General features: G+C 37.2%; 1 protein-coding gene across 1 annotated transcript in view; it reads right to left on the bottom strand.

Annotated features, from left to right (window-relative positions):
* Tbck (TBC1 domain containing kinase) overlaps positions 1 to 24968 on the bottom strand; it is a 118309-nt gene that overhangs the window by 45398 nt on the left and 47943 nt on the right. Inside the window, 5 exon segments of the mRNA XM_038311710.1 lie at positions 11128 to 11178; positions 11181 to 11288; positions 12447 to 12483; positions 20806 to 20891; positions 24774 to 24857. Of these exon segments, the coding sequence (XP_038167638.1) occupies positions 11128 to 11178; positions 11181 to 11288; positions 12447 to 12483; positions 20806 to 20891; positions 24774 to 24857 (366 nt within the window).

Below are 24968 nucleotides of genomic sequence, written 5' to 3'. Positions count from 1 at the left end.
TTCATCCTATTCTTGAATGTACTCCCGGATAGCTCTCTTCCTGTTTCTCAGTGCACAGCATTGTCAAGGTGCCCCTCACCTTCCACACTACAGTTGGAATTCTTTTCTAAAATGCACACGCTGTCCTAACTTTTCCTTCTCTTCACTTTCAGATGATGCACAGAGTAATGGCCAGGCCCTTCAGAAGGTCAAGTGATGCCCCTACGGAGCACTCTGCCAGTGCCACCAGTTTTTGCCACCATCACTACCTCAGCACATCTAGCTCAGCTGTCTCTACCTTTCACCCCAACCCCTAGTCACTTTATTTGCCTCCTACCTACATTAGGGCAATGTGCAGTTTCACATCTGTATTGTCTTTTGCCATTTTCTCAGTTCCTAGTATTTTATCCCAATCCTGTAAAAGGTGTAAGATATCTTACTTATTTCTATGCCCAAGTGCACAGTGCAATGTCTGTCAGGGAGTAAAGTTTGCTAAGCATGTGTTAAATGGTAAGCTTAGGTATCAGACAGTGAACAAGGATTTTTACAGCCAGCTCTCATACTTTGGATACATCCCAGCTTGAAAATACTGAAGCAAACCTGGTGAGTTTTCTCAGTGCTAAGCATTACTACATGTTTTCCAATCACAATTAGACTCTTGCCTTCTCATTTTGTTCTACATGTCACATTTTTTAAAATATTCTTCAACTATTGGAGTTTAGCCTTGCCAACACTATTACTGATGCAAATATGATTTTTGAATTATGTGTCCCTTTTATATACTTTTCTTCACATACATAGATTATGTCTATGTTGAACAACCTGAAAGGAATAGCACCCCTTCATATTTGAAAAGATTGAGGGAAGAATTTCTTGATATTTACAGCATTATATTCTCTTTAACTAGGCTGCTTTCAATGGAAGTTGTTTTACCCGAGCCTACCCAGTTATAGGCCATTCTGCACTCTAATTTTCAAATTAAGATAATTTTATCACTCAAAAATCTTCACTAGCATTCCAGTTCCTCAGCTAGCTGCCTTACACACATTTACAGCTTAATCCACCACCTTGCCTAACACCATACCCATCAATACCCTAAACTTGGTTCCCACTCCCATCTTCTGTTAATGTAGAGGAATCCACCCAAACACTTAACATTCTGCCAGATTTCAAATCCTGCCGATTCCACAAAGCAATTGAGGGAAGTTGAACTCCCTAATTGAACAGGTTAGAGAATCAAATCATTAGCAGTTAAGTGACCTGCTCAAACAATGCAATTATAATTCATGTAATTAAGATAAATCAAAAGGGTCAGTCACCTTTAAATGATTTATTCAATAATGCTATGAGCCAAATAGCAAAGAATAGAAACCAGCAACAAACTAGTTATACACATATATACACATATGCTATCAGGTATGCACACACTCTTTGTAGGAAGTCTGCAGTATGTGTGGAATGAACGGATGGATATATATTTACATGCAATTTTGGTAATGCCTAAGATGAAAGAAGGTATAATGTTTTGGGATTCTGGCTCTAATTCACTCCCTTTTCAAATAGTCTGTGCACATGTAATTACTGGCACAGTTTCCAATGCACCTATCATTCCTGCTGCTTAATGCCTGTAATGAAGAGATATATAATGAAAGATGCAATAAGCAGTTCTGATGCATGGGCACTTAGACAGGTTTTCTACTCTTGATGTGTCTTTATCAGTTGTGGAGGAGCAGACAAACACCACAGCACAAAGCAGCAGGTGCTGCTGAACGGCAAGCATCACAGCTCAGAAAGAACTAAGAGGCAGCAAGGAAGACAGCACCAGGGCAGGTACAGGCATTACCCCCTCTTTAACACTTCAAGGTGAATCCGAAACAAAACAGGAGCTTTTGATTTCTGTGGCAACTAGAGCAAATTTGAACCCATGTTCAAATTTGATAAGCACTTTCCAGGCAACCGGTAATAAGTTAAATGGTTTTAATTTCTCAAAGTATTTCTTTTTTCCTTCCTTCCTTCCTTCCTTTTTTGTTTTGAGACAAGGTTTCTCTGTAGCTCCAGGGACTGGGGTTTCACTGTGATAGGCCTAACCATGTTTATGTTAGGAGGAATTTGAACTTTGATACTTTGGACTAGGAAAGCGGTGGAGTGCTTTATGGACTGCTAAATGGGCAACACTAGTAGGAGCATGGAACATTTGAAATTGAAAAAAGAGGTTTCAGATGAAAAGAATTTTAGTATGTTCCCCAGAGATTGTTCTTCTAGTTATTTTGGTGAAGGAAGTGGCTGCCTTTTGCCCTTGTCCGAAGAGTATGCCTGAGGCTAAAGTGAAGAGATTTAGACTAATTGTGTTGGCAGAGGAAGTCTCAAAACAGCCTAGTATTACACTGTCGTGTGGTTATTACTGGTCACTCTTATATAAATTTATAATGAAAAGGAGCATGGAAAAAATATATAATCTGAGGAGAAAAGGAGCACCAGGAATGGGAATGGAATCTAAGTGCTGTATTCAGGGAGACAAACATTAAGAAATAGAATAAAGGTAATGGTGGCCTTAGGACAAGATCCTACCTAACTAAGTTTCTAACTTGTGAAAAGGAACTAAAGAAAAGCTTAGAGCTGGGTGTGGTGTGGTAGCAACACCTTTAATCCCAGCACTTGGATGGCAGAGGCTGGTGAATCTCTGAGTTTGAGGCCAATCTGGTCTACAGATCCAGTTTCAGGATAGCCAAGCATAGGCAGTGAAGGAAACCATTGAAAATCAAAAATTGGAAAAGATATAATTGAATATGGGGGTCATGTTCCAGCTTCAGTAAGCAGAGAATTTGGCAGCTCTGGTCAAGGGGTTCTAGAGCTCAGGATAGAAGAAAAGGGCTATGGAATTTGCCTTCATGACTAAGGAAAGCCATTGAGGCCAGGCATGTGTTAGCAGTGTACCCGAATGGAAGCCTAGAGAGGCCGCTGTGTGAATCTGAAATTGAAGCCTGGATTGCCTTGGAGACACCAGTGATGAAGATGCCAAAGCCATGGGATTCCTACCAAGGAAAGCTGCTAACAGGGAGTGGAACCAGCCCAAGAGGAAAAAATGTATTGCAGTTAACAAAGCTGAAAGGAATTGGAAATCTGAAGAGCATTTTGACACCAGGCACGGGGATACAGAATTTGGAGTTTGCCCAGCTGATTTTTGGTCTTGCTTTGGTCCAGTATTTCCTCAATGTGCTCTGCTCCTATGTTTTGGAATGGTCATGTATAGTCTGTGCCATTATATGTTAGAGTATGTGATCTGTTTTTTGATGTTATAGAGGATTATAGACAAAAGAATACATGAATCTCAAAAGAGACTTTGAACTTTTAAACATTATTGAGACTCTGATAAACGATGGGGACTTTTAAAGTTGGACTATTATATATAATAATATATCTAAATGCATTTTGCATTATGATACTGTTCCAAGCTTCTGGTGACAAAAGTGGAATGTGGTGGTTTGAATGTGATTGGCCCAATAACCTCACAGGGAGGGGCACTATTAGGAGCTGTGGTTTTGGTGGTTTGAATGTGATTGGCCCAATAACCACAGGGAGGGGCACCATTAGGAGCTGTGGTTTTGTTGGAGTAGGTATGGCCTTCTTGGAGGAATTATGTCACTGTGGGACTGGTCTTTAAGTTCTCATATATGCTGAAGCCACGCCCAGTGTCTCAGTCCACTTCCTTTTGCTTTCAGATCAATATGTAGAACTCTCACCACCTTCCCCAGCATATGTCTGCCTGTATGCTGCCATGTCCTGCCAAGATAATAGACTAAACCTCTGAAATTGTATGCCACTCATTTAATTTTTTTTATGAGTTGCCGTGGTCATGGTGTCCCTTCACAGCAACAGAAACCCTCACAAGACAGTGGGTAATGAGTCTATTTCAAAGGAAATTAGGTTGAACAGAGTGTTCTCAACAACATGGGGCTTAACTAGTGCAGTAGTTAGAGTGAGATGTTCCTCATAGGCACAGGCTAGGATGATCTGGTCCTCAGTTTGCAGTGCTGTTTGGGGGTTTAGGATATGTCCCTTGCTGGACAAAGTATGTCACTGGGGGTGGGTTGTGAGAGTTAAGCCACTCAAGGCTGCCCTCTTTGCCATCAAGATGTGAGGCCCCAGCTTCTGAGCCAGACATCATGACTGCTGCCTCCATTCTGCAATCAGGGACTTTAATGCTTTGGATCTGTATGCCCAAATAAACTTCTATAAGTTACCATGATCATAGAGTTATCTCACAGTAACAGAAAAGTACCTAACCCAATAGAGTTGACCAATGTTTTCATACAGTGAACACAAATGATGAAATCTCTAGAATTTCTTTTCTAATACTTAAAATAAGCAGGATGTCTACTGGACATTCATTATTCATAATGTTATACGTTCACAGTTTCAAATTGAGAAACTTTAACGTTGTACTACATGTAAAGTAAATCCAAAGTAGCCTTTTTTAATGCTATGATACATAAAGCTGTTGTTTTTCCTCTATGCTATGTAGCAAGATATAAATATGCCACTTTATTATTTTTTTAAGATAACAAATCATTATATTGTAACCATATGACTCTTAAAAGAAAATATTTATCCCTGCTATACAATTTTCTCAACCAAAAATTTTTAAAATATTAATTAACTCTAGAAGACAGAGCAAAATCATAGTAATCAATTGCAAGACATTATTTAAAACATTCAATATTCAGTGAGTATGAATGATGGTCATAAGATTCCATTCAAAGTAAACGTGTTTTTCCATCTGAAACATGGCTGCATAATTTTCTAAATCACGAAATTTCTCTCACTTTTTACATACCTCCCATTGGAAATTTCATGAGAAGTTTACATAAATTGTATTAGTTATGAAAAAATATTTTATGAAAATAACTCTTTATTTTAAAATAAATTCTAATTTTATGCTTGTAATTGAAAAAATGGTTAAGTAAGACAGCTAATCAAAACAACGCTGAGATACCATCTTACACCTGTCAGAATGGCTAAAATCAAAAACACCAATGATAGCCTTTGCTGGAGAGGATGTGGAGTAAGGGGTACACTCATCCATTGCTGGTGGGAATGCAAACTTGTGCAACTGCTTTGGAAAGCAGTGTGGAGGTTTCTCAGGAAATTTTGGATCAACCTACCCCAGGACCCAGCAATCCCACTATTGGGAATTTACCCAAGAGATGCCCAATCATATTACAAAAGCATTTGTTCAACTATGTTTATAGCAGCATTATTTGTAATAGCCAGAACCTGGAAACAACCTAGATGCCCTTCAGTGGAAGAATGGATGAAGAAAGTGTGGAATATATACATATTAGAGTACTACTCGGCAGTAAAAAACAATGACATCTTGATTTTGCATGCAAATGGATGGAAATAGAAAACACCATCCTGAGCGAGGTAACCCAGGCCCAAAAAGAGGAACATGGGATGTACTCACTCATAATTGGTTTCTAGCCATAAATAAAGGACATCGAGCCTATAATTCGTAAAAAATCCTAGAGAAGCTATATAAGAAGGTGAACCCACCCAAAGAAAAACATATAGTTATCCTCCTGGTTATTGGAAGTAGACAAGATTGCCACTTTATTATAATAACCATCATCTTGTCATCATGAAGGGTTTAGTACTAATTCTATTGGCAGTTATTCTAATTGGACATTTTGGAATTAATTTCTACCAGGCAATACTACTGGGAAGATAGCAATTAGTGAATACTGAATAGTTATTAATTAATAAGTAGTTCTTTAGCTTATCTTTGTTCTTTTCTTCCTTATAATGACACTTCAGACCTGAGAACCAACTATCATTAGAAGTATCACATATAAATAGATATTTTTGATTACTAGCACCCATCAGCATTTATGCTAGAAAAAAAACCTAAGAAGTCAGTATGGATCTGTATGAGTCTGACCTGCCAATTATACTCTCCTGTCATGACAGGCATGCCACCAACTATATGCATACACTCAAAGAATGCACAAAAGTCAAATGTTTGAATTTTCTAAGTGGAGAGACTAAACAAAAGTTTAGGGTCTCATTATACTTCTGTAGATGAAAGTAAACCCATACTCCTTATTTATGCTCTGCCATGTGGCAGTACCTTTTCCAGTAGGTGTGCCCATCTTCCTCTCTCCTCATCTGACCCATGTCTGCTGATTCCACCCATCTCCTTTCCATCATCCTTAGTCTGGTTGTCCCACTTATACTTCCTGCCTGGCTACTGACCACTGAGAATTTTATTAATCCTGTGACAATTCGACTGACAAATCTTTACGATGTACAGGAACATTAGAATCTCATTACACTCATGTGGGATAAAAGTACCACAAATTTTTATATCAATACAGACTTAAAAGGCCTTCTTCCATTTAAGCATTATTTGCTATTTGGGTGTTAAATTTCTGTTCTCTAAAACAAAATTTTTTGATATATATGAAAGCAAACGCCATAATGAAACCTAAGATGTTGTAGGTGAGTTTAAAAAAACCAAGCACATAAAACATACATATATAGTGCTTGCATTCCTTATATTTTCCATATCTTCCTTTATTATTAAAAACATTTTTATTGTTTTAATATTTCTCTTAATGTCTAAGTCGTTATTTGAATTTCAGTGTAAGCTGAGTCCTCTAATGTGAACTGCTCAATTTCCTTCTATAGTTCTTTAGGAAGAACTTCTTTCCTGCCTCTAAAGAGTCCAGTGCTGCATAATAATCTTCCCATATATTGTAAACATTTGTTACTCGAATTGGTTTAATAAAATGCTGACTGGTCAGTAACCAGGCAGGAAGTATGGTGGGGGGACAACCAAAGTAAGGATGATAAGAAGGAGAAGGGCAAAGTCAGGAGATGCAGGCCAGGCTGATAGAGCAAGATGGGCATGCCTACTGAGAAAAGGTACTGCCATGTGGCAGAGTGTAAATAAGGAATATAGGTTTACTTAAAATGTAAAAGATAGTTAATAATAAGCCTGACCTATTGGTTGAGTATTTATAAGTAATATTAAGCCTCTGAATGATAATTTGGGAAGCAGCTGTTGTGGTATTTGGGACCCAGAAGCTGAGACAGGAACTCCACCTACATTCTAGTCCTTGCAAGTGCTCACGTATGCTAAGATATGTACTTTAAGAATTTATTTGAAACATAAATTAGTATTAGGTAGAAGATTCTGCACCAAATAATAGCAGAAGAATAAAAATACCACAAAGATCTCAGGTACAGAAATACGCTGTAAGTTATTACCATTTGGTCTTATACTCATTTTAAAAACTGCTTGGATATATCCTAACCACATAATGACAAATAGATACAACAACAGAATGGTATCTAAGGGGCCAAAGCGAATGAAGACTGACAAAGCTCATTGCATAAGTAAAGTTATGGAAATTTCTATACTGACTACAGTGGCCCAGATCCAGTCATGGCTGATGCTGTGAGAGACCCCGCAATTTCCCTCACAACACGCTGCCCACTTTTACAAGGACCAATCTCATCTTTTCCGCTATGAGTGACACGGCACGTATACACGTCAACAAGTTCAGGCCAATCTTCTAGCACTACTTGTACTTACTTGGAATAAAAATGACACCATTTCACCAACAACAAGGCAATAGGAGTTAAGAACATATCTGGACAAGACTTTCTTCTGCTGCGTTTTCCGTGAAAGACAACACATTAGCAAAAAGTGATGTAAAGAACTGAAAAAGGAGAGCTAGTGTTATATTCTTATATATTCGAAACATTGAGTGATGCATGTACTTTTAAGGTTTTGGGGCATACTTCCCTTTATGAGGGTTTATGCCAGTTACATTTTGTATCTTATTTTAAGTAGGCACCACAACATTACAGCAATGTTATCAGCACTTCAATGAAAGCTTCTTTATATGTAGGATTCCCTTCCCAGTTTTCATAGTTCAACATGGTGTCTCAGGGTCACTATTGCTATGATGAAACACCATGACCAAGCAACTTGGAGAGGAAAGGTTCATTCAGCTCACACTTCCACATCACTGTGCATCATCAAAGACATCAGGACAGGAACTCACACATTGGAGGAATCTAGAGGCAGGAGCTAATGCAGAGAACCATAGAGGAGTGCTGTATACTGGCTTGCTTCCCATGGATTGCTTAGCCTGCTTTCTTATAGAACCCTGCACTGACATCCCAAGGATGGCATGACCCACAATGGGCTGGGCCCTCTCACTTAAATCATTTATTAAGAAATGTCCTATAGTTTTGCCTATGACATGGTCTTATGGAGACATCTTCTCCACAAAGGCTCTAATCTCTCCGATTATGCTTGTGTGTGTCAAATTACATAAAACTAGCCAGTACACATAACTAATATGCGTGACATGAACAAACCAGGTGACACAGCTGCATGTTCCACACTTTAACCACTTGGCTATTGGGACATTCTTTGTAGAAGGAGGCTAGAACTGATGACTTTTCTGTTTACAATTTACCACTGAAGAGTTTTCTACTATTATGGATAAGATCTAGAATAGTGAATTTGACTCATCCCAGTCTGTAGTTAATTCATTCTGCTTACTTTTTAAAATTATTTGAGATTTCCCTGCAACACAACATACTTAGTGAGTTAAATTCAATGTAGATCCTGCCCTTAAAATTAGAAGTACAGTATAGTTAGTCCATCTGCCCTTTGTAGGTACATGAGAAAAACAATTTGTTTCAAAAGTGCTCAACATTTATATCATCTAACACTTTGAATGTTGTTAGTGTGTGTGTGTGTGTGTCTGTGTGAGTGCATGAGTGTGTGTGTGTGTGTGTGTGTGTGTGTGTGTGTGTGTGTGTGTGTGCGCGCGCCTGCATTCACATTTTAGGGCTGCCCATGCTACTTCCAAAAGTTCTTCAATCATAGTTGGGGAACACAATATGCTGAAAAATGAAATCTCTTTATGTCAGAAAAACATTCCACCCTAGTACAATATGATTAAAAAAACCATGGGTTACTTAAGGGTAAAGTTTATATCAAAACCTTTTATGCTTCTTTAGGAAGGACATGTATTTCTTACAGCTTTCTCTGGAACAAGAATCATATACAGTGACAATAAATAGTGATGAACAAGAAAAGCAGCAGCGGACCAGGGGCAGTCATTAGAAAGCATCCTGTTTTCAAGGTCAAGGGAAGTTTCCTTCTCAACTACTTGGTTCTAACAAGTGTGAATGCTGACCTTCCACCTTCAGAGGTTTTTAAAAACTGTAGGAGTTGTGTTAAGAGTAGTCACTAATTTGCACACAAGATACTATCACAGGATACTTTCACCAGCATTTATGGGAACACTTATGCTTGGAGGGAAAAGCAAACTCAGTTTATCTTGATGTGAAAATGCACAATCAGCATTTCCAATATACTTATTTTTATAACTGACCAAGAAATTCTTTTAATCCTAATCAATCATCCCCTGTTTACTTGGCAAGGCTGGGGGGTGACAAGAAAACATCTGTGGGGCATAGCTTCTAGTTTGTGAAATTTGCTTCTTTGTTCCTATTTAGACCAACTTTCCCAAACACCACAGAACCTTGATTTTTCATCATCTCCAAGAAAACAATTGAAAAATAAAACCCTATTATTTATTAATATAAGAAACTATTATTTGTTAATATAAGAAATAGCTTATTTTAATTAAATTTGATGAATTAGAAGACATTTTAATTGTGAAAAGGGAGAATTTTAAATTATTCCAAGGCATTTGATTATTTTTCCTCTTAAAGGATGAAGACTTTTTTTTTTTAACAGAAGGTGGTAAGTAGGAAGTATCTTCTAAATATAAGCAAGGTAGACTCCTTATTTCTCTCTCTCTCTCTCTCTCTCTCTCTCTCTCTCTCTCTCTCTTTCGTTTTTATTTTTCGAGACAGGATTTCTCTGTGGCTTTTGAGTCTGTCCTGGAACTAGCTCTTGTAGACCAGGCTGGCCTCAAACTCAGAGATCTGTCTGCCTCTGCCTCCCAAGTGCTGGGATTAAAGGCGTGCACCGCCACCACCTGGCCCTTATTTCTCTTAAAAGTGCCTTATAACTATATAACCTCAAAGCCTGTGATCACTGGTCTCTTGTCTGGTGTTCGGGCACTCTATCTGGGACAGTTTTAAGAGCAAGTTTTATCTTGCTCTTACACTCTTGTGCCTGACTGAAAATACGGAGGGCAGCAGTAGAACCAGCAAAAAATCATGGTACCTGAAATTTTCTGTGAAAAAGTAAAATTTTTGTATTTATTTGTATTTTTTTGAGGTTTGTTTGCATGCCTGCATGTGCACCACATTGTGTGCTGGTGCCCACAGAGGCAGGAGGAGGGCATGGGATCCTTTACAGCTGGAATTACAGGTGGTTGTTAGTCTCCCTGTGAGTGCTGGAAACCAAATCTGGGTCCTCTGCAAGATCAACAAGCCGTCTTAACTGCTGAGTCTTCTCTTCAGCCCAAATTTTGTATCTTAAAAACGTTTATTCATAAAGAAGTTTTCCTAACTTTATAGATATATTACATCTTAGGTAGTCGCATAACTATCTTTTCAGCATCAAGAATCAAATCATAGCTGTCTTCCATAGTTTTGCATCAAAACATTCTGCCCAAGGGTTTCGCACTTCCCCTTGTGAATACCTTACACAGCTTAGTCACTATCTTCTATTACATAATATATTTCTACAGTCTCACTTGTTTTCCTAAAAGGACAGTGCTTCCCGTTCTTAAACTGTCAAGTTGTTACCAAGCAGCTGTGTCTAGGAGGGGCAAAGTTCCATGTGAATACCGTCCTTACATAAACACAGTCTCAAACACTTCCTGAGTGGTCTTTATTTACTCTCCATCAGCTGAAGATAAAGGCTGAGTCCGAAGCAAAGGGAAAATATGTTACTCCCCCACAGCCATGACCCTTTTACCCTTTTGGTGGCATTACTGTGATGGAAATAATCCACAGTGGCTTAGGATGACCCACGTTAGTTTCTGCATTCCTGGGCTAGCAAACAGCACTGATTGTCCTGCCAGTGGAAAATAGGTCCAGGCAGGAAGAGATTCTGAAGGCTGAATGATTTTCTCAAATGGCTAAGACAGCACATTGTTTTACAGTCCAAAATTGCATTTAGTGATTGCTTCATTCGTCACATACCTGGTAAGTCAGAAAAGAGAAGGATGCATTCATTGAAGCCATTAGCCAGAGCCGGTCCCGCAGCTGCTGGAGGATGGCTACTCCAATACAGAACGGAAAAGAGGAATTTCCAAGTAGCAATGTATCCCAGAGGTGAAAAATTTTGTGCAGTGGAAATACATCTGTAGAAAGAGTTTTAAAAATGTATCTAAACAAAACCCAAATTTCTCAAAAATAAAAATAGCTGCACTGTTAGATATACGACTATTATTACTTCAAGGTCAAGGCTGTTATTTAAGAGCAAATGTGTTAAACTGTGTTGATAAAATGCACGACTATAAATTTTTCAAATCTTTTTATTTGTGCATGCGTGTGTGTGTGTGTGTGTGTGTGTGTTTGGGTGCATATGCACATGCGCATACATGCAAGTGTCTATGGGTCAGTCTATGGAGAACATGAGACCTCCTCAAGCTTGAATTACAGGGAGCTGTGAGGCACCCAGTAATGGTATTGGGAACCAAACTGGTGCTCTGCAAGAGCAGCAAGTTCTCTTAACGACTCAGCCAATGCTCTAGCCCCTGATTCTATTAATTTTACAACTTCCTAAGGCCCGTTAATAAACTGTTAGCAGATTGGTCAGACACTACACTTTCTGACTCCCATTAACAATTTATATATATTTCAGAAAATTTCCCAGAACTTTCAATAACATTATCCACACAAGTTTATATCTGTAAAAGAACCTATAACATTTCCATTGTGCATCATATAATAACCACTTTATTAAATTCCTATCAAAATTCGATTAATTAAAAATGTAACTTCTTATTCACTTAATAGTACTGTGAATATTTTTCCAGGCCCATGCAGGAAGACTGTTTCATGTTAGTTCACGTATGTGCACTGTGTTTAAGCATGGATGTCCCCTTCCATTATAGCCACACTGTAACTGATTAAAGCATTACATAGTCAGATAATATGATTAATCTCTAGAGGATTCCCAGTTAGGAAATAAACCATGAGTTAATAAAGAACATTTAGAGAGCAAGCCATTCAGTGCAAACTGGCCTCAAAAGTTAGCTGTAAATACTAGAGTTGATGCTGAATTCTTAAAAATAAAGCTGTATATGACATGCAAAGAGTTTCATTTCCTTTTCCAATGTTCTTTTAACTTTTAAAGGCCAGAACACTTGAAATTACTGTCTATAAATTACATCATGTAGGAATTTTATAAAGATGCACATTACATTTACTTCATATTCTTGTAAATGTTAAATTCTGAGGAAGAACAAGGTGCTTTAGCTAACACTAAAGGGGAAAAGGTAAGAAATGGTACTTACGAGTGAACATGGTAAGAAACCAAGGGATGGCATAGAGCTGGAAGCAGACCAGGAACATAAACATGGACAAAAGAACAGAAAAGGCATAATCAGAATGATTATCACCAAACTTAATGGTTTAAAGGTTTTATTATATTCCACTAAAAACCTGAAAGAATGCAGGTAACTAAAGTTATTATCACAAATACATTATTATATTTTTCAATGAGAATGCTTATGACCATGGCCAAATCAAATGCAATAATAGTACATAAATTTTAAGTACATAGTTTTTAGTTACGGAAACAGTATTTCTCAGATTTTAAAGCTCCTTACAATAGTTAATCTTTGGTGTCCAGTTGACAGAATATTAGGATACTCAGAAAGTGAATACACATTATTTTGGGATGCCTCTCTGAGTATGTTTTCAGGTGGAACTAACTTTTGAGAAAGTGCTAAGTAGACTGTTCTCCCAGTATGAGTAGGCATCACCCGTCCACTGAGGACCCTGTAGAGAAGGAGTGGAGGAAGAATAAACCTGCCCTCTTTGTTCTGCCTCTCTGCTTGAGTTGGACATTTCATTTCATCTGTTCCTGTTCTTGGATTGGACTATTGATAGCAAGTCTTAAAAATAAAGATAATTTGTGAGTGAGTGCAGGCTACAATTAAGCAAATGCTTAGACTACCTACTTAGGTCAACACCCTATCTACACCTATCAATTATGCATTTATGAGGGAGTAGCCTGCCATCTTGGCATTGTATACACAAGAGTATGTATGCTGTCAAAAGGCTAGTCTAGAAATGTAAAAACATAATAAGTTCCTTATAGTAGAAATACTATAACAAAACAATGAACACTGATTTCCACATCATCACTGGCTTGAGCTGACAGGCTGAGAACTCTTTCCAGAGATGTTGCAAATGTTAACAAAGGGAGTTCAGAATGATATGTAGCTTCAAAGCAATTAGTGTGCAGTTTACAAAATATACAATCTAGCAAAGTATAAATTCTGTATGTTAATATAAATTTAAATACATGAGGGTGATTTAACCACAGTATTTGATCTTTATTTTAAGGACACAGCATTAATTATATTACCAATGACCATTTTGATGAGAGTCAATTGTTCACCATTAAGAATCATTGGATAAATTTATTAGTGCTACTACACTTTGCATAATTCATTCTGAGCACTTCCTGTTCATCATCCAACATAAAATGTTTGTACTGCATGCAGAGGAACCAGATGTGTTAAAGAGACTGAAATACTTTGTAGTTATGTAGTACAGCAGCAGAGTAGTGGCTAGGGCATTAATGGCAAAGCTGCAAAAGCTGATGACTCTTTTACCAAGACGGTTAACTTTGTGGGTAAAGGTTACTTCACTCTTCATTTCATTCATTTCAACAAGCATGGACTGGAACACGTAATACATGCCAAGACTGTTGGCAGATACACAGGATAGGGTAGCGACTAGGTTAGTCATAGTAAGAGTGAAACTTACTCCAATGTTATTAGAACAGCGATAATCCAGATTCAATTAACAGTTTAAGGTAACTCAGTGAGCCCTGAGGTAAGGTTACTAGCACCAGATACTTCTTACCAATAAAAATTAAGACCAGGGGAAATATAATGAATACCATGTGAAACACAGCTCCCCTATTGCTTCTCTATTATTTTTCATTTTAAAATACTTATTTTTTAATTTATTTTTTGAGGGGGTGTTTTAGATTGGAATTGAGTTCAAAGCCAGTAAAGCATTGTGACATAATATATCTTTAGCCTTCTTTTAACATTTTATTTTCAGACTTATCTTACTAAGTTGTCTAGGCTGCTTCCAAACCCAAGACCCTCTGTAACAAAGGTAAGTCATTTAGCTTTTGAATCTTTTGTCTTAACCTCCCAAGCAGCTGGGATGACAGACTTGTTCTATGAGGCCCCAGCTTAATTCATATCCTTTGTCTAAAACAATTTTTCAAACTATTAGTATAGTTTAAAATAGAATCTGATATACATAAAGATACTGGAATAAGATACTTTTGAATAACAGATTTTATTTTTAATGGCTCTAAGTATTGAAATACTTCATTATAAATACAAAAATACATGATTATTCAAGTCAGAAGTTAAAAAAAATCAATAAAATGTTGTCTATGTTCAGAGTATTCTCCGGATCACAGATGCAAGCCTGATTTGGCAATGGACTTAGCTAAGTAAATGCTGCCCCCCTAGCAACAGCCAGTAAGAACTGACATTTCGTCAGTGCTCTCTGTACTGTGTAACACTGGCAAAAACAGAAGCCAGTGGGCTAATACTTTTCTGTGTTATATATTATTTGAAAAATAGAAGATAGTTCTTGCAATTATAGATATATCACCTTCCACAAATCTATAAATATTTTCTTAAGTATTATGATCTCATTAAAACTATGTTGTGAAATTTTATTTTAGTCAGAGGAATTATTTTATTATCACCAATAAGTTATGTGTAATTGTGTTTAAAAACACAAGAGTGACAAGAAAACAGAAAAACAATGGAATGTCTTTGTTACTCTAAAATTGTCTTGGCCCATTTTGTATTTCCATGACATAATTCCCCAGACTAGGTAAGTGGTGAAAGTTTTGTCTGACACACAATCTTAGGACCAGCAAGGTTGAGAATCAGGTGCATCCGGCTAGGAACTTTTCTTGTGCCAGGACACCTGGTAGAAACACTGGTGAGAGTGGAGAGCAGTAAGTGTGGGAGAGAAAGAAAAGAGTGTCAGGATTGATTTATAACAATAAAATACTCTGTGAGGTCTGCCTCACCTGTGTGATATATAATTCTAAAAAAATGAGGGTAGCATCCTGTGTTCTAGTCACTGTTTTTACTGGGTTGACATTTATGCTAACAGTGCAAGGGTTCAAGTGGATAAAACAGCAGAAATCAAGACAATGGCCCCAAAGTGTAACAGTTATGTTTGTAAAGGGGTAAAGCTATGACTCTTTAGAGTTCTTCACTAATGTCTCATAAGATGGCTTGTGCCCTGCACTGAAGTGTGAGGAGGAGCTGGACAATCACCTGACATAAAGGACCATAAGCTGTTTTATTCAAGAGACATTGTTTTTACTTGAAAGAATGACAAAGAAATAATGATTTAAAGATTGGCTATATGGTGAATATTTCTCAAAAAATGAGTAAAATAAGCCCTTTACCTCAAAAAATATTTGAGCTAAGGATTATAATACTACAAAACGGGCTGGAAAGATAGGTTAACAATTAAGAGTATGTTGTCCTTCGGGGGCAGGTGAATTTGGTTTCCAGCATCATGCTAGACAGCTCAAAACCATCTGTAACTGAAGTTCCAGAGGAACCAACACCTCTGGCCTCCATAAGAACCTGCACATACTAGTTGGTGGTGATGCTAGTCTACAGATTAAGATCCCAGCACTCAGGAGGCAGAGATGGGTGGATCTCTATGAGTCTGATGCCAGCCTGGTCTACTGAGCTAATTTCAGAACAGTCAAGGACACAACGAAACCCTATCTCAAATCAAAAATAACCCCTCATACACACATGCACATATCCCTCCACAGAGAAACATACTCAAAAATAAAATAAATGAACATTACAAGACTGCTTTCTAGTACTTATAGACCATGTGTGTGTGTGTGTGTTTGTGATGCATATGCAAGTGGAAGTTAAAGGCTGACACTGGTACCTTTTTGTTTGTTTTTGTGGCAGGGTTTTTCCAAGCAGCCCTGGCTGTCTTGGAACTCACTCTGTAGACCAAGCTGACCTAAACTCAGAGCTCCACCTGCCTCTGCCTCCCAAGTTCTAATATTAAAGGCAAAATCCATCCCTGCCTGGCTGACACTAGTATCCTGATGCAGGCTTTCCCACTTGAATAGAGAGCTTGCTGGTTTGGTTAGTGCAGAATGCCTTGTCTCTGATTTCTATACACTGAAATTACAGATGGGTCGCCATGCCCAACTGTCAGTTAATTAAGTGTTTGATATCCAAATTCTGAAATTCTTGGTTGCACACCAAACACTGTGCCCTCTGAGCTACCTCCCTAACCATTTAATGACCTGTTATATGATCAGTGATGCCATTAAACAAATGATTATTATGGATTTTGAATAATGAAATGTTTCATAGTTGGTAGATATGAAAACTCAATGAACCAATATTTTCCAAACTGCAGACACATAACATTACAACATCATGCATGGGTGAGAAAGACATTGAAAATCCAAGACAAACTAATGGACTGTAATGGAACATGGGATGAAAAATTCACTGATATAGTATTAAGTATGTTTCAAGTCAGCTTAAGGCATGCTCTGATATGCTTGTAACCATAACAATGAGCAGCAACAATCTGAAGGCAGAAGTAGATATAAGAATCCTGCTATTTTATTAGAGACTAAGAAAATAAAACAATAACACTTTTCTATTTTGCAGGAAACAATTTTTAAATATACAACTTAGTTAACAAGTTATCATTATTAATGTTTTGTTGATTTTTTGTGACATTGTCTTGATAGAGCCCAGACCTTGTCCTGAAATCCTGGGACCCCGAGGAGGCTTATACCAGGATGCCCTAGCTAGCTGTTGTCAGTCCTGGTGTGCTCAAAAGTATCTGATCAATGAAATGCAGACACTAACCTCCAGGGACTTACCAGGAATTTAAGAACACACAGTGACTCTGAGTTGTGAATAGCTGTGAAAAATCGTATTCTGTTTTCCTTTACTTGTCCTTCAACAGTATAAGCATACATTGGATCAGAACACTGCAGATCTGGTATTCAATTGAGGATTTACTGAACAGCACTTGTTAGATATTTAAATTACAAGTAATTCTTTTAAACAAAAGGTTACTAAACTATTATTTTGTTTTTCCTTGTAGGAATATAAGCCTTTGGCTTCTAAGGTTTGGGCCCTTTCTACAAGGTAGCAATCAAGCTTTACTATGAATACAGCCTAGTAAGTTATTTGCATTCAAATGCCAAAAGCAGTCTCATCACAGCAGTTAGACAAAAACATCCCTTAAGGCCTCAGATATTCTACAATGGAATCTTACCCTCGCGATATTCTAAGCAAAGCATTATCTTCCTATTAATTATATTACTTAACTATAATAAATCATATTATAATTGGTTTAATATATAATATATAATAAAATATATAATTATAAACAAGTATTATATTTCCTGCCATTTGTTTTGATAAAACAAACAAACAAAAGCTCATTGTCAGTAGTCTCTTTGGACTAAAAGCTAAAACTTCTTAAAGGCCAGGAAAAAAAATGAAGAAACTTAAAACATTCTGTGCTTTCTGTTGATATATATAAACTCAGCTAAAGATGATAGCTTTTAAAGAGGGAGAAAATTAGTAGTAGTGTGAGCATCTTTTTATTACCTGCAGTTAAGTGAAGATGCTTAACCACTGTATCAATGAATTTGTTAGTGTTCTCTTCAGCCGAGACAGGATGGTCAAAGGACACATCCTACTGAGAGATGCCAGTGTCGTTTCTCTTAATGGCCACCTTACAGTTGTTCATAAGTGGTAAGCTGAATGCTATTCTGAACATTGTAGGGGAAAAAAAGAACCTGTTCCCTTAAGAATGAGGAAGCACGCTTTCCTATTTTCATTTTTAAGGACCCAGTATATTTATAGAAACAGAAATGCATCAAGAAAGAATGATAAAAATCATTCTGGCCCCAACTTCTCAAAATACATATTACCTACTCTATTATATGTAAATCACATAACTGCCATGACTTAGATAATCTAAGCATCACATCGGTGCACAATATCCCTAGCTACTTAAGCTTCAGCAATGCTCTGTGCTTACAGTTCTGTGACCCACAGCAAATGGAAGGGAGCCAGAAATCACAGCAATCTCTCCTGCAAGAGGAGCTTGCATTTCAGCGGTGGGGGATTAATGAAGGCTTGCTTTGATAGGATTAGTTCTTGAGTGGGAACTCAGTTTTGGATCTCATTATTACTGAACCCACTCTTCATGTAGATGAATCGTAGCTCACAATATTCTTAGAGGCATAGTCCCAATTTTCTCAAAAGTAATTTTAAAGGAAAAATACTAAGTAGAATAACTGAAGACAAAAAAAGAATGCTGCATATACATGCTCCCGAAATGCAAGTAAGATATGATTAGAAATGTCAGAAAAGTCCCCATCTCATCACACACCACCCACAACTACTCAGCGTCAAAGAGCCCTACATTTAAACTTCAAATATGGTACAAGGTTAAATTTTGTTCCTTAAAAAAGCTAACTTATTTTTAAAAGTTTAACTTTCATCTATAGTCTATTTACAGTATTTTCTCCGTCCCTACTCTTATACATCTACCCATCCTCTCTCAAATTCATGACTTTTTTTCAATTATTATTGTTAAAAACACACATGAATTATTGATTCTGGGTTACTAGTGCTGAGATTCTCATACCCAATCCCCCCAGGCTAGCGCCTAAAAGTAGGCTAAGGATGAGGGCAAAAAACAAACAAAAAACAGAAAAACAGAAAAAGAAAAAAAAAGATGTGGCTATAGAGCACATAGAAAAATCCATCTCCCACCTAAAGGAGTCCTTATCTTCCGTGGTGGAGGTAGTCTTGCAGAACAGGATGGGATTAGCTCTTCTCTTCTTACAGCAGGGTGGGCTCTGTGCAATGCTAGGGAAGAATGGTGTTTCTTCACAGATCACTCGGGATTAATCACAGACAACATGGCTAAAATTGGAGGACTGGCAAAGTGGAAAAGAAAAGGCGAGGCCAGCCAGGGTTGGTTTAGAACCTAGTTTAACAGGGACAACAGTAACAGGGTGCCCATCTGGAAAGTACAGATAACTGCAGAATGTCCCCATCCTTGATAAGAAAACCTGACCAGCCACAGGTGAAGGCGAGATAAAAAAAATTGTGAAAAGTCCCTAGGCACAAGGCATTACCCAAAATCAACCATTACCCAAAACCCTGCTAAAGGAACTTTCCTGGTTTTTGCCTTTAAATAATGCTCCCTACAAAAGAATAAAAAGATTCACACTCAAAAGCTGTTTCTCTCCAAATCTAGTGGCACGTGCCACTGATGATGGGGGATGATACAGTAGGTTTCCTGAAGCCAATCCAAAGAGCAATAGAGCTGAAGAAGGTAGATCGTTACCGGACTGGATGCCAAGGGGAGTCACAATTTAAGTTTAAGAACTAATTAGTTAGTTTTAAACTTTCAAACACTTTCTACTATTTACTTAATCACTGCTATTGTTAGCACTTTGAAATGTGTGGAGTATTAAGATAAATATTTTCATCCAAACCTTCCAACAAGTCAGTTTCAGGGTAGAAGCTTTTCAGAGAAAAGACTGACCAGGAGTTAAGATATACAAAGAAATCTCTATACCACAGTTTATTTGTATATGTATTATAATCAGTTTATTTTTTATAAATTCTTCATACAAGCATTTTGAGGTTGAAGTTAAAATTTCAACTGGTTATTAACATTTAAAAATAGAAGGAAATGTGCAGGAAGTATGAAATACTGCTTGGTAAATTTGTTTCAGCTACACACACAGACACACAGAGACAGATACAGACATACACACACACACATACATACATACACACGCACATACAGACACATACACATTAAGGATTCTCAATTTTCTATGCCATGAGTCAAGGTGAAATCCCTTCATGGCACAATTTACTAAAATACTTTTCTCTACTAAGCTGACCATGGCTCACACTGAAGTTATTTGGAAATCACAAACTGAACTTGATGAATTTAGAGAGGAGGAAGAGGGAGAGGAAGTGACCAGCAGTGCACACACAAAGTTGGATAGGTGGGGTGGGGAAGGTGGGAGGGTGAGAAACAGAGGGGGGGGGGATTTGATAGGAGATGGGAGAGAGGGGGTTAATATGACTAAAATACATTGCATGAAATTTGTGATAAATTCATAAAAATACTATTTTTAATCCACTCTTCAATGGTTTTTTTTAAAGATTTTTATTTATTCTGTGTACAGTATTCTGCCTGCAGGCCAGAAGAGGGTAGCAGATCTCATTATAGACGGTAGGGAGCCATCATGTGGTTGCCAGGAATTGAACTCAGGACCTTTAGAAGAGCAAGCAGTGCTCTTCACCACTGAGCCATGTCTCCAGCCCCTTCAATGGGTTTTAAACAACAAACTGTTGATAACAAGTATGCCAAGGAAAATGAAACTCTATCTTCTTTTACTCGAGGACATGGAAAGTGACCGCACAAACATAACGCTGTAGTCAGCTTCAGTAATTTGTGCAGACAACATGTACTGCAATTTATGATCACTAACAATTTAAGAATGCCATCTTGTATTTTGTCCTTTCTGCTGGACTTTATAGTACTTACATCAGGAATGAAGCCAATCTCGTTGAGATGATTACTCAGCTCTGGGTCATGGAATGCAATCATCTGCGAGAACACAGTCAGGTACTCTGAAAGGACAACAATGCTGAAAGGCCATTGGTGTCACCAACCTCAAAACCCAAGTGAGTGACGCATAGCTCAGGCTGAGCATCTAACTGCTCTACAAAGCAAGGGTACTTTAAAACAAATATTTTCCATTCTGTTACTACTTCAATTGCAAAGCTAAATATTAAAAACACAAACTATGCCACATTTACTTTCAGAAATAACTATCTGTTTATTCTCAAGTCACAAATTAAAACACAGGGTGAATGATGCTTCCAACCAAACAGTACAATATACATTTTCTCGGGCGACAGCACTCTGTTTCTCTTTGACTGAAAGTCCTAAAGGTGGGAAAGACCCACAACTGAGGAAGAGTGAAAGACAAGCAGGCACAGGAGAGTGACTGTGCCCCCACACTGATTTCTATATCAAAGCTCAGCATCTTTTCTACTTGTAAGGCTTTTCCTACCTATAAGTCTAAGTTTAGCATATGTAGAAATATCAACTTCATAACTATAACTAATGGAAAGTAGGTAAACAGTAGGCAACTGAAAATATTTTTTTTTGTTGTGCCAGGGAGAGTCTTGGTGGGAAAAAAAGGAGGTTCAGTGAGATATACTGTCTCCAAAGATAATTGGAGAGTGATTTAGAAAGACATTCAACTTCACCTTCCAGTATCCACATGCATGGACATGTGTACATGTACACGTGCACATACCACACACACATGCATGTACACACACACACACACTGTAGATGGTAAAATGTCTTTGTGCATACAGGTAAGTACTGGAGAAGCCAGGAAAAGTTAAAATGCTGGCTTATCTCTTGAAAGAAAGGAGATATTTATCTGTCTTCTCTGAACACTGGGAAAGGTAGTTTACAACTTGGTGATCCTTTGCTATCGGTAAATCAGGCTTCACCTAAATTCCCCAGAATATTGTGTTTGTTTATCCAAGACTTTGCACCCTAAATCTTGAGCATTCTTCTGCATCCATAAAACCATCCTTATGAGAGATGTCACATGTACTTTACAACAGCCTAAGTGACTTCTGTGTCATCACACACCAGGCCAATTCTGACTCCCACAGGCATTCTGTTTACCTCACTCATTCTCCCTAGACCCTGTATTGAACACTGTTTCTGAGTCCAAAAACACCATCTTTATGGAAGAAGCCATATGCACTTTGGAATGAGTTCCAGTGTAATCATAACCTTTGTTGTGCACATGGGACTGACTTAACTGTCATCATAAAACTTTTTTTTTTTTTTGCCAAAATTGTGCTGTGCTTAAACTTGGTTAAAATAAGTGACCTGGAGTCAGACTTTTAAAGTTTGAATCAGTAATGGCTAAGTTGAGCTGAACTGAGTTTCATTCATATCTCTGTGGATTCATATCTTTTTTGCCAAAATTGTGCTGTGCTTAAACTTGGTTAAAATAAGTGACCTGGAGTCAGACTTTTAAAGTTTGAATCAGTAATGGCTAAGTTGAGCTGAACTGAGTTTCATTCATACCTGCTGTTGAGTTTGCAAGGACTGCCCAAAACACACACACACACACACACACACACACACACACACACACACACACACTTTATTTTAATCTTATTACAAGTTATATGATTCAGACATGTAAGAATACATTCATACTTTCCCCATTGATTTACAGGTTTACTAATTTTACCAATTTATTAATGACATACTGATGGACCTAAATAAGATTGTGGTAGCATGTGCTCAAAATCAGTAACTTCCTTTTTCTTATTAAAAACAATTAAAGCCTGTAATCACAAAACCTTGGGAGCAGAGGGAAGAAGACTGAAATCTAAGACACCCTGCACTACTAGTCAAAGAAAGAAAACACAGCAAGATAAATGAGCGCAATTTCATTTTTGAAATTGAAATCAAAATAACTTAAAATGAAAAAAATTTCAATTTTCTTCAATAACAATTGATTTTTAAAACGGATTTGATGAAATAATCTATAAAAATAATGTTACCCCACTTTATCAGTTTATACAAGCACTTGTGTTATTTCAAGAAACAGTAATAAGTAAAAGTAACTTATTTTTTCTCAACTAAAACTGTTCCAAATTCTTGCTTATAAATACTGTGCATGCTTCTTAATAGGCATCAAGTCACACAAAGGAAATGTCAATGCTGTACTCTATTCAATGATATAACTAAATCCTATCACTGACCTAATGTAAACTTTGTCTACTCATTCTAGATTAAAAAATTGGATGCTCAATTAACACATTTCTTGCGTTACTCTTCATTCGCATACAACAAATTTCAATTTATCCACTACCCCACTTTTTCCCACTCAGAACAATATGGTATAATTTCAATTAGCTTTGAGATAAATTGAAGATCTAGGACATATTTGCGTGCCTTAGGAGACATTAACATTTAAGTTTTTTATAACTGCTTTTCTATCCTCCCTTATGATATATTTATAATTTCAATCTACACAGAAACAAGGTGTATGCAACATCAACCACCATAAATACTCAATTGTATATCGATAAGCTATAGTTATTAACTTTCAACTTCCAAAAAGCATGTTCCAATTTAAAGCAGAAATTCATGCCTCAGGCAATTCTCCACAGCTATGCGTGGGTTTATTAAACATCATTCCTACTCAAGTCTGATAAACTTAATTACTATGGGATTTATACAGCTAATTAAGGATTTACTGAAGAAACCTCACCCATATGTTCCTTGTGTTCTGCCAAACACCAATGACTGGATTTATACTACCATGCATACACTCAAATACACAGATATATACAAGTACACCATTTATGTCTTATTGTATTGAATATAACTTCACATTGATAAATATAATCTATAAAGCTGGTGAAGTTTAACCTTTCTAGTTACCTTTCTAGTTAGAATAATTTCTATACTGGAAAAAAAAGATTAGTCATGTGATAAGAGAAATTCTTGCCAGACTCAATACTTCATATATCCTTGCTTTCTCTATATAGCCTACCATTAAAGCAAAATATCATGAATGTTCACTAATTAAACTGCCTTCTCTAAATCACGACAGTGAAAGTGACTTTGGCCCTCCCCAGCACACCTAGTGATGTGGAGAAAGACTTATTTTGAATACATCACATTTAGCAACTATGTCTTTCTCCTTTCCTTTCTCTATGCCAACAGCTAGCTGAATGTCTGTGTGGTGGGATCATGCATCCTAGTTTGCACTGGTTTGGCACATAGCATTTGGCATAGTTACTGCCATATTTAGTTTTCAAAAATACCTGGATTTACTCATATTTTTCTCATATTCTAACCTAAAGAACATGGTACTGCTACAAATGACAGAACATCACTGTGAAAAAGATGTTGTCCTTTCCCTGAAAGGACTTAGAGAAATGTACATCTAAACAGAAAACTGGGGAAATTTTATACCCTAAGCTTAGATGGTATCTTTTCCATTCTGACCTTCAGCAGCTGCATCTTTAAGGTGTGAATACACCTCAATCTTATAAAACAATTCAAACATGCTTAATGCTGTGCCAATATTCATTGGCTACCATATGCCTATACTGTAAGCTAAACACTCCTCCAAAATAGTTTGTTTTCATTTTAATTGGTAAAGACAAAGAGTACACTTCACATTATTAAACTAATATGTCTGCATCTGAACTGAGTTGAGAGCAGATATTAGTCATTAAGACTGTCACTGAAAAGGACTATAATTCCTTGTGAATTAGTAGGAAAATTTTTTTTCCTGGGTTTTGGTGATGAACTATCAACATGTGCTACGGGTCAGAACTATTATCCTGAAGATAAGTTATTTTTGCTAAGAAAAAACAATTCCATATGAAGACAAGACTGGTTATTTTTGATAGAAATTTCCTATATAAAGACAGGAAAAGTTGTTTGCTTACCTTGAATTACATGTGAGTTGTCTTTCAAGAAGAAGTTATACAAGTATTTAGGAATAAAAGCAGACATGCATGCATAGGCCAAGGCTAAGAAAGAATAAAGCAAATATAAAATCAGTTAATAGGGTAATGACCAGCTGTTATTCACTCAGCACAATATTTGAGTCTACTGTTAAACAATAAATATGGTAATAGGTG

This window comes from Arvicola amphibius, chromosome 14 (assembly GCF_903992535.2).
Source record: "Arvicola amphibius chromosome 14, mArvAmp1.2, whole genome shotgun sequence".
NCBI lineage: Eukaryota > Metazoa > Chordata > Mammalia > Rodentia > Cricetidae > Arvicola > Arvicola amphibius.
This window is presented reverse-complemented; position numbering and strand designations above follow the sequence as displayed.